At 36.9% G+C, this 12,960-nt stretch overlaps 1 protein-coding gene across 9 annotated transcripts in view; it reads left to right on the top strand.

The window, feature by feature from the left end:
- The window catches only part of LOC127655204 (PTB domain-containing engulfment adapter protein 1-like), a 114,797-nt gene that overhangs the window by 81,574 nt on the left and 20,263 nt on the right, over positions 1–12,960 (top strand). For all 9 annotated transcript variants that reach the window (XM_052142876.1, XM_052142872.1, XM_052142868.1 and 6 more), the window contains one exon: positions 8,865–8,926. In XM_052142876.1, coding sequence (XP_051998836.1) covers positions 8,865–8,926 — 62 coding nt within the window. The remainder of the gene's footprint in view (positions 1–8,864; positions 8,927–12,960) is intronic.

The raw sequence follows: 12,960 nt of genomic DNA, 5'->3' as shown, positions 1-12,960 counted from the left end.
TGTGTGTGTGTGTGGAGCGAGCGTGTATTTATCACTTTTTACACAACTTTGAACGTAGCTCATCCAATCAGAATTAAGAATATGAACTATTTGTTTAATAATTAGAAATTCACAGCCAGTTGATGTACAAACTATTATACGTTCAACTATTTTCCTTTATTTTACCCATCCTCTATTTATATTATTTAATGTTCTTAAAATAGGAGAGCAAACAATGCATTTCTCTAGACATTTTGCAATCAGCTTCAGCATCACTGTGATCTCTAAGAACACCTACCATTCTGTGAAAGGCACACTGTGACATTTTGAGGTGTATGCTCTTCATTTGACCTATGAATCACACACACCTTATGAGAAATTTCAGTGGCAGTGATACTGTATCCTGAAAGTTAGTGGAAGAAGAAAACAGGCACATTTTCAATAAGCAATTTATGAGAGTGAGAGAGATCAGAATACAAACTTCCTTGGCTTGATCCTAGATTATTAACATTAAAGCTCATGTACAAATTTAATCTATAACTTGATCTAGAATTTGATGAGAAATGTTTGAAAAATCTCTGACTTTTGATTCAAGACATTGGTATCTTGATTAATCTTAGTGTGGTTTGATGTTTCTCAGGAGAAACGGCTTAGCAAAGCTTTTGAAAATTGAATGTCATTATTTTAGAATTTTCTTTCTTTCCTATTTTATTTAACACTATGAAAGTTTTTATTTTTTCCAGTCTGAAATGTTAATGACTGTAAAATAGAGTAATTCACTTTTCAGATTGAAAAAAAAACAACTTTCATTGGGTTTTCTTTTTCTAAAAATTTAAAATTAATTGCTGAGCACTCTGTTTAATTAAAATTAGAGCTGTCGATTTAACACGTTAATTCAATGCGATTAATTGTACAAAAAATAACGCGTTTAAAAAATTTACTTAATTAATCGCATGCCCACAGACCATAATAAGGAAGATTCCTGAGAAATGCAAGCTTGTAGTACCACCTGTTTTCTCCAGAGGGCAGTAAGTGAAATTTCAGCTGTATGAGCAACGCACAGTTTATACAGTGATGAAAACACTTCAGTAGGCAGAACAACACAGACATTCGTTACGTTCTTGCATTCAAAACACTCGAAGGAGCGGAAATGCGATCTAAGGGATCTCAATATGTGTTTAAAGTAGGGCTGCAACTAACGACTATTTTAATAGTCGACTAGTCACCGACTATTGAAACGATTAGTCGACTAATCGAAAAATTATTACATTTTTTTAAAATTTACCATGAGATTGCTTTAATTCTGTATTTCTGCTCCATCAAGTGGGTGAAATGGGTTCTGGATGGCAGGATGTAGTCTGGATTGAACTGGGCGATCATTTGTTGAAACCCAGCACCATCGACCATGGAGAGCGGCCTCATATCATAGATCAGCATCTGCAATACTGACTCAGTGAGGGCATTCGCCTGTTGTGGGGTGCACGTCTGATTCTTTTGCAGAAAGGGGTCCATGGTGGCTCTCTTCTTCAGACTGCATGCATTTAATTTAAAATACTTTTGTCAGGCACAGTCGGGCATAACGTTAAATCCTTTTTTTTTTTTACCGAAAATATGCTTATAAAATGTACAATGTATATCCAAAACAAAACGTATTAGCTTCCATGTTATTTAAATCTTACCGAGGCGAGTCAAACTCCGTTTCATTCAACTGTCCGACGTGCTTTCTCTTTAAATGTTCGTGCATCACCGAGGTGCTGCCGTGATACGCAAGGACTGCTTTGCAAACCATGCAGGTAATCTTTTTATTCGCCGTATTCAGGCTAAAATGCTCCCAAACTTTAGATGTTTTGGTACGCGCATCTTCTGCGATGGACCCCGCCATTTCTGTATGTTATCACTCAGCAGAGAAGCTAATGCGCATGTGCGACTCTCGGCAGGGATTGTAATGAAGAGAGGTGCCTCGGTCGGAAAAAAACATGTCTGGCGACAACTTCGACAATGAAATTCATTGTCGACTATTTCTATTATCGATTTTTGTCGACAACGTCGACGAATCGTTGCAGCCCTAGTTTAAAGATTGAGTATTAAACTATATTTCACTTGACACTGTGACCTAAACATTTTATGTTTATGATGCAACACACCTGAGACATCTGATGCAGGTGTACATTGATGAGCCCTTAAACAAGCCCTCATAATAAATCTCCAACTGATTGACAAATTGACTTGTGAAATGGATTGCTGTGAACTGTATGTCAATGATTGACTTATGATCAATAGGTAGTAAACAATACATTGCAAACAATACATAAAGCCTCTTTTTTTATGGCCTTATCAATGATTAACTCCTCTGCTACAGAAATGTAAAGCATTTTAATTATCTGAATATTTGTATATATACAGGTCCTTCTCAAAAAATTAGCATATTGTGATAAAGGTCATTATTTTCCATAATGTAATGATAAAAATTTAACTTTCATATATTTTAGATTCATTGCACACCAACTGAAATATTTCAGGTCTTTTATTGTTTTAATACTGATGATTTTGGCATACAGCTCATGAAAACCCAAAATTCCTATCTCAAAAAATTTGCATATTTCATCCGACCAATAAAAGAAGTGTTTTTAATACCAAAAAAAAGTCAACCTTCAAATAATTATGTTCAGTTATGCACTCAATACTTGGTCGGGAATCCTTTTGCAGAAATGACTGCTTCAATGCGGCGTGGCATGGAGGCAATCAGCCTGTGGCACTGCTGAGGTGTTATGGAGGCCCAGGATGCTTCGATAGCGGCCTTAAGCTCATCCAGAGTGTTGGGTCTTGCGTCTCTCAACTTTCTCTTCACAATATCCCACAGATTCTCTATGGGGTTCAGGTCAGGAGAGTTGGCAGGCCAATTGAGCACAGTAATACCATGGTCAGTAAACCATTTACCAGTGGTTTTGGCACTGTGAGCAGGTGCCAGGTCGTGCTGAAAAATGAAATCTTCATCTCCATAAAGCTTTTCAGCAGATGGAAACATGAAGTGCTCCAAAATCTCCTGATAGCTAGCTGCATTGACCCTGCCCTTGATAAAACACAGTGGACCAACACCAGCAGCTGACATGGCACCCCAGACCATCACTGACTGTGGGTACTTGACACTGGACTTCAGGCATTTTGGCATTTCCTTCTCCCCAGTCTTCCTCCAGACTCTGGCACCTTGATTTCGAATGACATGCAAAATTTGCTTTCATCCGAAAAAGTACTTTGGACCACTGAGCAACAGTCCAGTGCTGCTTCTCTGTAGCCCAGGTCAGGCGCTTCTGCCGCTGTTTCTGGTTCAAAAGTGGCTTGACCTGGGGAATGCGGGGATGTTTCTACTCCAGACTCAGTCCACTGCTTCCGCGAGGTCCCCAAGGTCTGGAATCGGGTCCTTCTCCACAATCTTCCTCAGGGTCCGGTCACCTCTTCTCGTTGTGCAGCGTTTTTGCCACACTTTTGCCTTCCCACAGACTTCCCACTGAGGTGCCTTGATACAGCACTCTGGGAACAGCCTATTTATTCAGAAATTTCTTTCTGTGTCTTACCCTCTTGCTTGAGGGTGTCAGTGATGGCCTTCTGGACAGCAGTCAGGTTGGCAGTCTTACCCATGATTGCGGTTTTGAGTAATGAAACAGGCTGGGAGTTTTTAAAAGCCTCAGGAATCTTTTGCAGGTGTTTAGAGTTAATTAGTTGATTCAGATGATTAGGTTAATAGCTTGTTTAGAGACCCTTTTCATGATATGCTAATTTTTTGAGATAGGAATTTTGGGTTTTCATGAGCTGTATGCCAAAATCATCAGTATTAAAACAATAAAAGACCTGAAATATTTCAGTTGGTGTGCAATGAATCTAAAATATATGAAAGTTTAATTTTTATCATTACATTATGGAAAATAATGACCTTTATCACAATATGCTAATTTTTTGAGAAGGACCTATATATATATATTAAAGATAACTATGTATAATTATATATTGATATAAATATGTATAATCATTATATATTGAGTTATTGTTATATGAGGGGCTTTCTCAGCAAATATTTGTATGTGCGATTAATCGCGATTAATTAATCGGGGACACCATGTAATTAATTTGATTCAAAATTTTTAGCGATTGACAGCCCTAATTATAATCAGCCTGTGCTCTCTTGAAATATCAACAGAGGTTCTGAGTGCTCAATCGATTGCTCATTGTTGACTGGTAAATGTCTGAATGGCTATTGTCCAGAATACCATTGCATAACACTCTTTCAAAAGCTTTACACTCGTAGTTCATTAAAACAGATTTTTAAGAATTTATTGGTAAAAGAGCGTGACAAGTTATAATTGTTGTGCATTGACTTTATTTCACATTCCATTTCTAAATGTAACAGAACAGTGTGTTCCTGACAATTAGGCTGACAAAGTTGTAATTTGTTAATTTGATGTTAATTTTACTTGCTGTCTTCTCCCTTTTAGGGGCCAATGCACCAGACTTTTTCCTTCTTAAATGGCAAATCTTGACAAATGGAGACAGGACAGAGTGATCTCACTTTGAATGCGGTGACAGTTGGTCGAAAGTTAAGCTAAAAGCAGTTGTCACACAACACTTCATGCTTAATTCACACCCATTCAAACACGACCGAAAGCAGTAGACATGAAACGCAAGCTCATATGAATACATTTCACATTCCGCCGCAGATGAAAGTTCAAGTTTGGTTAACTCTGACCTGCGAAGTCAGATTACAAGAAAATGTGTGACCAATATAAGATCGAAACGTCACATTCTGGCTTAATACAAAGAACACATATTTCAAAGCTTTTTTTAATTTATTTTTTGCTGGAAAGTGAGTAGATAGTATATTTTGACACTTTGAGTATAATATGTTATGTGATTTTGTGATTTTATTATTTATTAAAACTAGAAGCCCTCAAGTGGGACATCATATCCTGTTCGTTGCTGTGTCTGAAATAATTTTGCATGCTTAAAACCTAGTGTTACTGGGGCTGAAATCGGTCAAGTCATTTTTATTTGTATGGCGCTTTTCATAACGCTCATCATTTCAAAGCAGCTTTACAGAAAATTATGCTTCAACAGATCAAGCTTAAGGCGACTGTGGTAAGGAATACTAAACTCCATAAGATGTTGGTTAAAGAAGAAAAATAACCTTGGGGGAAACCAGGCTTACTGTGGGAGCCAGTTCCCCTTTGGCTTAACAGCATGAATATAATGCCAATATTAGTTATTTATGTGTAGTACAAGTCAAGATTTAAGATTAGTAAACTAAGTAAGTTTTAGGGGTCAGTGTTTAAACAAAAATATATTGTATTAACTGTAAGATTAATGACTAAAATCTTTAATTAACTGTGAAAGTGCAAACAGATGCATTGTCTATTGTTATTTTGCTGATGAAAGTTGCAAATAATTTATTATCTGCGTATTTTAGTCCATCCTTTGACCAAGGTGATGCATGCAGAGGTCAGTAAGGTGCACTGCAGTTCGACTGTAAGCTTGAGGCAGATGAATTACTGTTGGAGTGCATCTTAAGTCCAAGTTTCAGGCAGTGTCCAATGAAGTATCCCATGTCTGGTTGGTGCTGGCATCAGTTCATCCTCTGTGAAGTCCACCGTAGTAGATTGATGTGATATCTGGCTGGCACAGACTGCCATTAGTCGCCATCACTCATCACAATGAAGTAGTGGGAGTCGGACATCAAGGAGAGCCGGAGTCGGACATCAGGCAGGACCAGATCTGGCAGGCATTGGTAACTTCACAGATATGTATCCATGGATAAGACAGGGAAACATAGATACAGTACCATTCACTTTAAAACTTATTATAGAATTATAGGATTATAGAATATGAGATGTGCATTAGTTAGGCAGACTAATTTAACTAATGCAGCCTAACAATAAGTTGATAGATAAATTAGGTGTATGCCTGGCAGAAAGATGAGTCTTTAGTCTAGACTTAAACTGAGAGAGTGTGTCTTGAGTCCCGAACCATATTCAGAAGACTATTCCATAGTTTAGGAACCAAATAGGAAAAGGATCTACCTCCTTTTGTGGATTTTGATATTCTAGGTATTATTAACAGGTCAGAATTTTGCGATCTTTGTGAACGTGATGGAACATAGTGTGATAGAAGGTCACATAAGGACTGTGGAGCTAGACCATTCAAGGCTTTGTAAGTAGTTAGAAGTCATTTTAAATGAATACGAAATTGAACAGGTAGCCAGTGTAGGGACACTAAGATTGGGCTGAAATGATACACTAGATGGGCACTACAAACAGAGAGCATGTGTCGTATCTTAGCAGTATTTCTGAGATGGAAGAATGCTGTTCTACAAACATTGGAAATTTAGTTTTCAAAGGACAGATTGCTATCAAATATAACACCTAAGTTCTTTGCTGTAGAAGACAACGGGACAGTACATCCATCGAGAGTCAGATCATATTGTAGCATTTTATTTTTAGAGGTTTTTGGTCCAATAATTTGTTCCTCTGTTTTGTCGAAATTGAGTTGAAGGAAATTTCTAGCTATCCAATATTTGATAGCATTGATACACTCTGCTAACTTGGAGAATTGTGAAATTTTGTCAGCTTTTGAGGAAATATAAAGTTGGGTATTGTTGGCATAACAGTGAAAACTAATTCCACGGTTCCTGATAATGTCTCCCAGGGGAAGCATAAGGAGGAAAGGAGAGGCCCTAAAACTGATCCCTGTGCCACTCCATACTTATCTTTTTTTATTTTATTTGAATTCCTCATTTACACAGACAAAGTGGTAGTGGTCTGATAAATAAGACCTAAACCAAGCTAATGCCTGTCCACAAATGCCAACATAATTCTCCAGCCTATCCAAGAGAATTTTGTGATCTGTGGTGTCTGAGGCAGCACTAAGATCTAAAAGCACTAGAAGAGAAATGCAGCTGCAATCAGATGATAATAGCAAGTAATTTGTAACTTGTTTATATATATACATTTTTTACTTGTGTAAAATATATTTGGGAGGACACTACCTTTTCTAGTATTTTCGACATAAATGGGAGATTTGAGATCGGTCTATAATTAGCCAACTCTCCAGGATCAAGCTGTGGTTTCTTGATAAATTGTTTAATAACGGCTATCTTAATTTTTCTTGGGAAATGCCTCAAGTATAATGTGGAGTTAATAATATTAAGAAGAGGTTCTGAGATTAAAGGAAACACTTCTTTTAATAGCTTGGTCAGTATTGAATCTAACATATATGTTGCTGATTTTGATGTTTTGATCAGTTTGTTTAGCTCTTCCTGTCCTATGACAGCAAAGAATTGATGTTGCACTTGGGGGCGGGGGGTAATATGAGACACTGTCTTCACTATCTGCAGATGGTTGCTTAATTTTGTTTCTGATTATTTAAAGTTTATCAGTAAAGAAATTCATAAAGTCATTACTTCTGTGCTGCGATGAAATATCTGGTTCAGTCGAAGCTTTATTCCTTAAAATCTTTTCCACAGTACTGAATAAACTCCTGGGATTATTGTGGTTATTTTCTATGAGTTTGCTAAAATATGCAGACCTGGCAGCTTTTAGAACCGTTCTTTAGTTAGAGACACTATCATTCCATGAACTACGAAAGTTCTATGGAATGACACTATCATTCCATGAACCTCTAATTTTGTACTCTACTAGTTGCGCTCCATTTTTTTGAGCTACTCACTTGAGAAATGAGTGTGATCATTGTACCACAGTGTGGGGCTTTTCTCTTAATTTTCTTTAATCGTAGGGTGGAGACACTATCAATTTAGCTAGAGAAAACTGTATCTATATTTTCTGTTTACATCAAGTTCTTCTAAATGTTTTGGTTTACTGAGTATTTGAAAGTGATTAGTAAAGCTATCTTTAGTGGTCGAAACAATAGTTATACCCAATTGATAATGTGGTGTAGATTGAGTGACCTTTGCTAAGTGCAGCATACAAGAGATGATGTAATGATCTGAGATCTCATCACTCTTCGGCAGAATTGCTATATTATCAATATCAGTTCTGTGCTTGCCAAAATTTGAACTAGTGCCCTCGGTGGATAAACTGTCTTTCACTGCCTTTGATATCCCAATTTTATGTGTATGTGTTTCGCTGGTTGGTGAAAAGAATAACCTTTTTTCATTTTTTATAATTTGTTTGCATTGTAGACTTTAAATATTTCTTGGTTATCTCTAAGCTCACTTCAGTTTGTTCAAGATAATTAGATGTGACATTATGGTGCCTTGGAAGCCTTTCGGAAACTAGTTTCCTTATAAGGTACCTTGATATTCAAATGCTGTCTGTTAATTAATTGGCTAACTAGGCATTGAGGTGGCAAGACAGTTGCCTTGGGTTTCTAACACAGCCATGGTGTGACCACCTCTGGTAATGTGTTCAGGGTGTTTATGCAGAGTGAAACAGCAGGCGAGCTGAATTTTGTGACTCCTGTGGCTTGTTTGTCACACTTAGATCCTGCAGTTTCCAAGCTGTCACACAGGCATAGGCATGGCTGTGTCTTCTGTCCATCACCCCCCAGTCCATCTGAACTCCATGGAGGGCAATCTCAACTATTTCCCTTCTGACAAGCCAGTTTGATCTTGCCCGTTAGTGTCTTTGAAATGATTTACGGTCACCCCAGGACTTTAAAGGAGTTATATTACCGACAAAAAGGAAAATGCTATCATCATTTACTCACCTTTTATGAGCCTATGAATATAAATTTCCTTGCTTGGAGCTCTAACTGCATAAAAACACAGACTCTTTGTAGACAGTTTGCCATTTAACAGATTCCTCACTAAGTTATTTCTTGTCATAAAGCACCTTATTATTTGCAAGATGCAAAAAGGTTAATAATGTTTTGTTTCTTTCTAGATAAATCATGGATGCACACTCCAGAAGCACTGGCTAAGCATTTTATAGCATACAATGCCAAGGTATGTTATGAACCTCATTTTCCATAGAACATTTTTCTTGTGTTTTACGGTTATGCTTTCCACATTGCTTGGTTTAACTAAAGGGATTGTTCACCCAAATATAATAATTCTAAATCCAAATCCATTTGATGTTCTTCTGTGGAACCTTTTTTCCAAACAACGAAAGTGAATGGTGACTGTGGCTGACATTTTGCCAGTCAGAATTTTTATTTGTGGTTGAACTGTCCCTTTATCACTGACATTTTGTACATGTAGGCGATTGCCAAAACTAAATATTAAAACTCTTTATTTTAAAGATAATGTAAGTCTCTGTTTAAATACTGTATCCTATCTCAGCTTTATATGTTGAGGCAACTATATGTAAGCCATTTGTACGTTAAAAGGATAGTTCACTCAAAAATGCAAATTCTCTCATCATTTACTCACCCTCATGCCATCCCAGATGTGTATGACTTTCTTTCTTCTGTTATACACCAACGACGATTTTTAAAAGAATATCTCAGTTCTGTAGGTCCTTATTCACTGTAACATCTATAAAGTCTTAGTGATCATTGTGTAGTTTGATTAAATATGATTGTAAATTGTGTATACAAATGTAATAATTAATTAATAATTGTGTTTAGAACCCCTGTGAGCAAGCTAAAGGCGACTTACAATGCAAGTGAATGGGTACCAAAAATCTGAAGCTCCAAAAAGCACATAAAGACAGTGTAAAAGTAATTCAGAGGACTCCAGATGTTAAATCATTCTCTTTAGAAGCGCATCTGGGATGGCGTAAGGTTAGTCATTAATGAGAGACTTTTCATTTTTGCATGAACTATTCCTTTAATATTCCTACTGTTGTTCCTAATAAGACACACTGTGGCTTATCAGCACTATCAAAACACTGCTTTGTTTGATTGGGTATCTGACAATCCCAAAATAAAAACATTGGATCATACAATGGTGTGAGTTTGGGTTGGGACTACTGTAAATGTTAATGACCAATGGGAGACGGGGAGATGCTAGTGGTGCAGCAATTACTTCACCTTTAACGAACAATATTTGTTAAAGTAGAAGTATGATGATAAACTGCATGGCAGAGCTGGATGTCTGTTGCATCTTTGTGAATAACAGTTGGCATAATTTGCACAAAATGCTTAGTCAACATGAAATTAATTAAAAACAAGTATGGAGCCAGGTGGTTAGAGGGGAGTGGTTGCAAAATAAGACATTAATGACATCAGCTGGTAAAGTGCAATGGATGAGCATGTTTTTAGATTTTATATAAAATTATGATTATTTTAAAACATTTTATAAAGTCAATTAGACCAGGGATGTGCATTAGGAGAGTAAATAGGTAATGTCATGTTGACTTTAATGCTTATTAGCATAAACCATACCTACAAAAAGGAGGTTTAAACAGAGACATGCATGAGATGGATCAATTCAAACACTATATCAAGTTCACCCCAAAGACTTAGACTTTCCACAAAACATAGAATTTTTGTGTGTCACTTTGGCGATTCATCATACAGTACGTCTTGTGGGAAAGAACATCTCATATACGCTGTCATAGCTGTTTTATGCTCCAGTTCACCAAAGAGTCATGTTCTGTTCTGGGCTGAGAACCTGTATGCTCCCAGGCAGTGCTTCTAGGATGTCTTACTGAATCCCTAACAAAAACAAAATTGTCTTGATTATCTGAGCTGCTAAAGTTCCATTCATGTTCACTGCATTTGGATAAGAGAAGAACAAGAGACAAAAGGGGTGTTAATTACACAGAAAATGTTATTCTGCCAGTTAAGGATGTGAACAGTCAATACTAAAATAAAATCAATGTAACTAAACAAAAAACTTTGACCTCACCCATTAATTTATACACAAATAGTCCTTTCCACCTCTTATAATGTCTCTATTATTAAATGGATAGATACAAATTCTGTCATCATTTACTCACCCTTAAGGCTGGCGTATACTTGTTTTGTCTGTGTTGCTGATCGCTCCATGCACAGTATATGTGATGCAAATTTCGTCCTCACCACAGTCCATGCGGACACCAGATTTTGTTGTCAGGTGAACAGTCCTCATCTATGCGCATCGTCTGCACATGCTCTTATCATTGACTGTACTAAAAGAGTTTCACAAAAGGTTCATATACGCTCAGTGTATATTTAAGAGTATATTTTGAAAGGTAACGCGGTTGACCAGCCAGCATGCAATCTGGAACATAGAAAAACAAAGTATACCGGGCCTTTGTTACCTGTATGACTCTCATTCTTCTTTGAAACACTCAAGACAGCCTAAAGTACTTTGCAAATCAGAGGCGATGTGATAATGCAAAACAAATCGCAAACAAATGGTCCTTTCACATTAAAAGTGCAGCAAATGATCACTGTTAGCACATTCACGCTGTCACAGAATTTCAGGTTCAGGTATGGAAGGAGGAGATGGGAAGCAGTGACATACTTAAGGTAGGCTTTTATTTTCTGCCTTAAGTCTCTAGAGTACAACCTTCTCAGGGCTTATCTTATTTCACTCAGTTCATTGTCACAAAAATCTGTTAACAAAAAACTCAAACTCTTCAGTTTAATAATACAACACTAAAATACAGTCACTGCGCTCTCATGCCGTTCTCTCTTTCTGCCTTCTCTGGCGTGCTCAGCTGTTTTAAGGCATCTATTTGTTAATCACTGTAATGAGAAATAGCTGTTAAAAATCATGTCAACCAGCTTGACGAGTCACACCACACCACTCCTCTCTCACGCAGACAGACACACGACCATGCCCGCATTACCACACACTCCTTTACGTCAGGTGGCGTTGATCAACAAGCAAATTTACATTCTATGGGCTGCACTGTCGTAACATGCTAGCTGACCTTTACTTTCACTCCTGTGATAGAGCCGCGAAGGTCCTATTTGATGTGCAACATATACATTCTATGTGGGGACTATTCTTTCAATTAGTCAAACTCCCACTTAGACTTTGGGAAATGTTTAATGTTACTTGAATTGGTGATATTTTACTGCATTAATATTTATATTGTGGAAGGCTTTGTTTGGAAAATGTTATTAAAGCATTATATTGCTACATATTTTTTTGTTTTCTTTCCTAAAATAAAGGAAATAAATGCATTTTGACAAGTAAAGAATTATTTACAGTATCAAATTTCAGCACTTTCAAAATCTGTGATTATTCACGATTAACTACAAAACATACAGATAATCGCAATCAGAAAATGTGATTCACCGATGGCACTAATTCATATTCTAAATATTTGGCGAAGGAAAACACTTAACATCAGAATAGTTGTTTAGAATGGAAGATAAAATGCAAAGGCAAAAAAGCAATATTGAATACATTTTGAAGGCAATCCTTATAAGATCAGAGAGTTTTATTAAAGGGTTTGCATGAAAATAATGCAGCAATATCATTTACATGTTAAGAGAACCCACATGAGAAGAAACATTTTTCAGTTTTGATGGATTTGATGCCAATGAAATATACATCCCCACTGCTGGTTCATGATTTCTTCCTCGAGTTACTTCAGTTTTTAATGTTGGTGGTCAAAACAGCTTTCTGTGCTTTACTGCTTCCAGTTGAGCTGGTTTTGGTAACACTTGTTATGTAATAAACAAAGCAATAGATATCATGTGATAGTAAACTTGTATTGATATGAAATAATACAAAAAAATATGTTTTTGGAAGCTCAAATATACACTCACCTAAAGGATTATTAGGAACACCTGTTCAATTTCTCATTAATGCAATTATCTAATCAACCAATCACATGGCAGTTGCTTCAATGCATTTAGGGGTGTGGTCCTGGTCAAGACAATCTCCTGAACTCCAAACTGAATGTCAGAATGGGAAAGAAAGGTGATTTAAGCAATTTTGAGCGTGGCATGGTTGTTGGTGCCAGGCGGGCGGTCTGAGTATTTCACAATCTGCTCAGTTACTGGGATTTTCACGCACAACCATTTCTAGGGTTTACAAAGAATGGTGTGAAAAGGAAAAACATCCAGTATGCGGCAGTCCTGTGGGCGAAAATG

This window comes from Xyrauchen texanus, chromosome 14 (assembly GCF_025860055.1).
Source record: "Xyrauchen texanus isolate HMW12.3.18 chromosome 14, RBS_HiC_50CHRs, whole genome shotgun sequence".
NCBI lineage: Eukaryota > Metazoa > Chordata > Actinopteri > Cypriniformes > Catostomidae > Xyrauchen > Xyrauchen texanus.
Note: the sequence above shows the minus strand (reverse complement) of the source record. Positions and strands in the feature narration are given on the sequence as shown.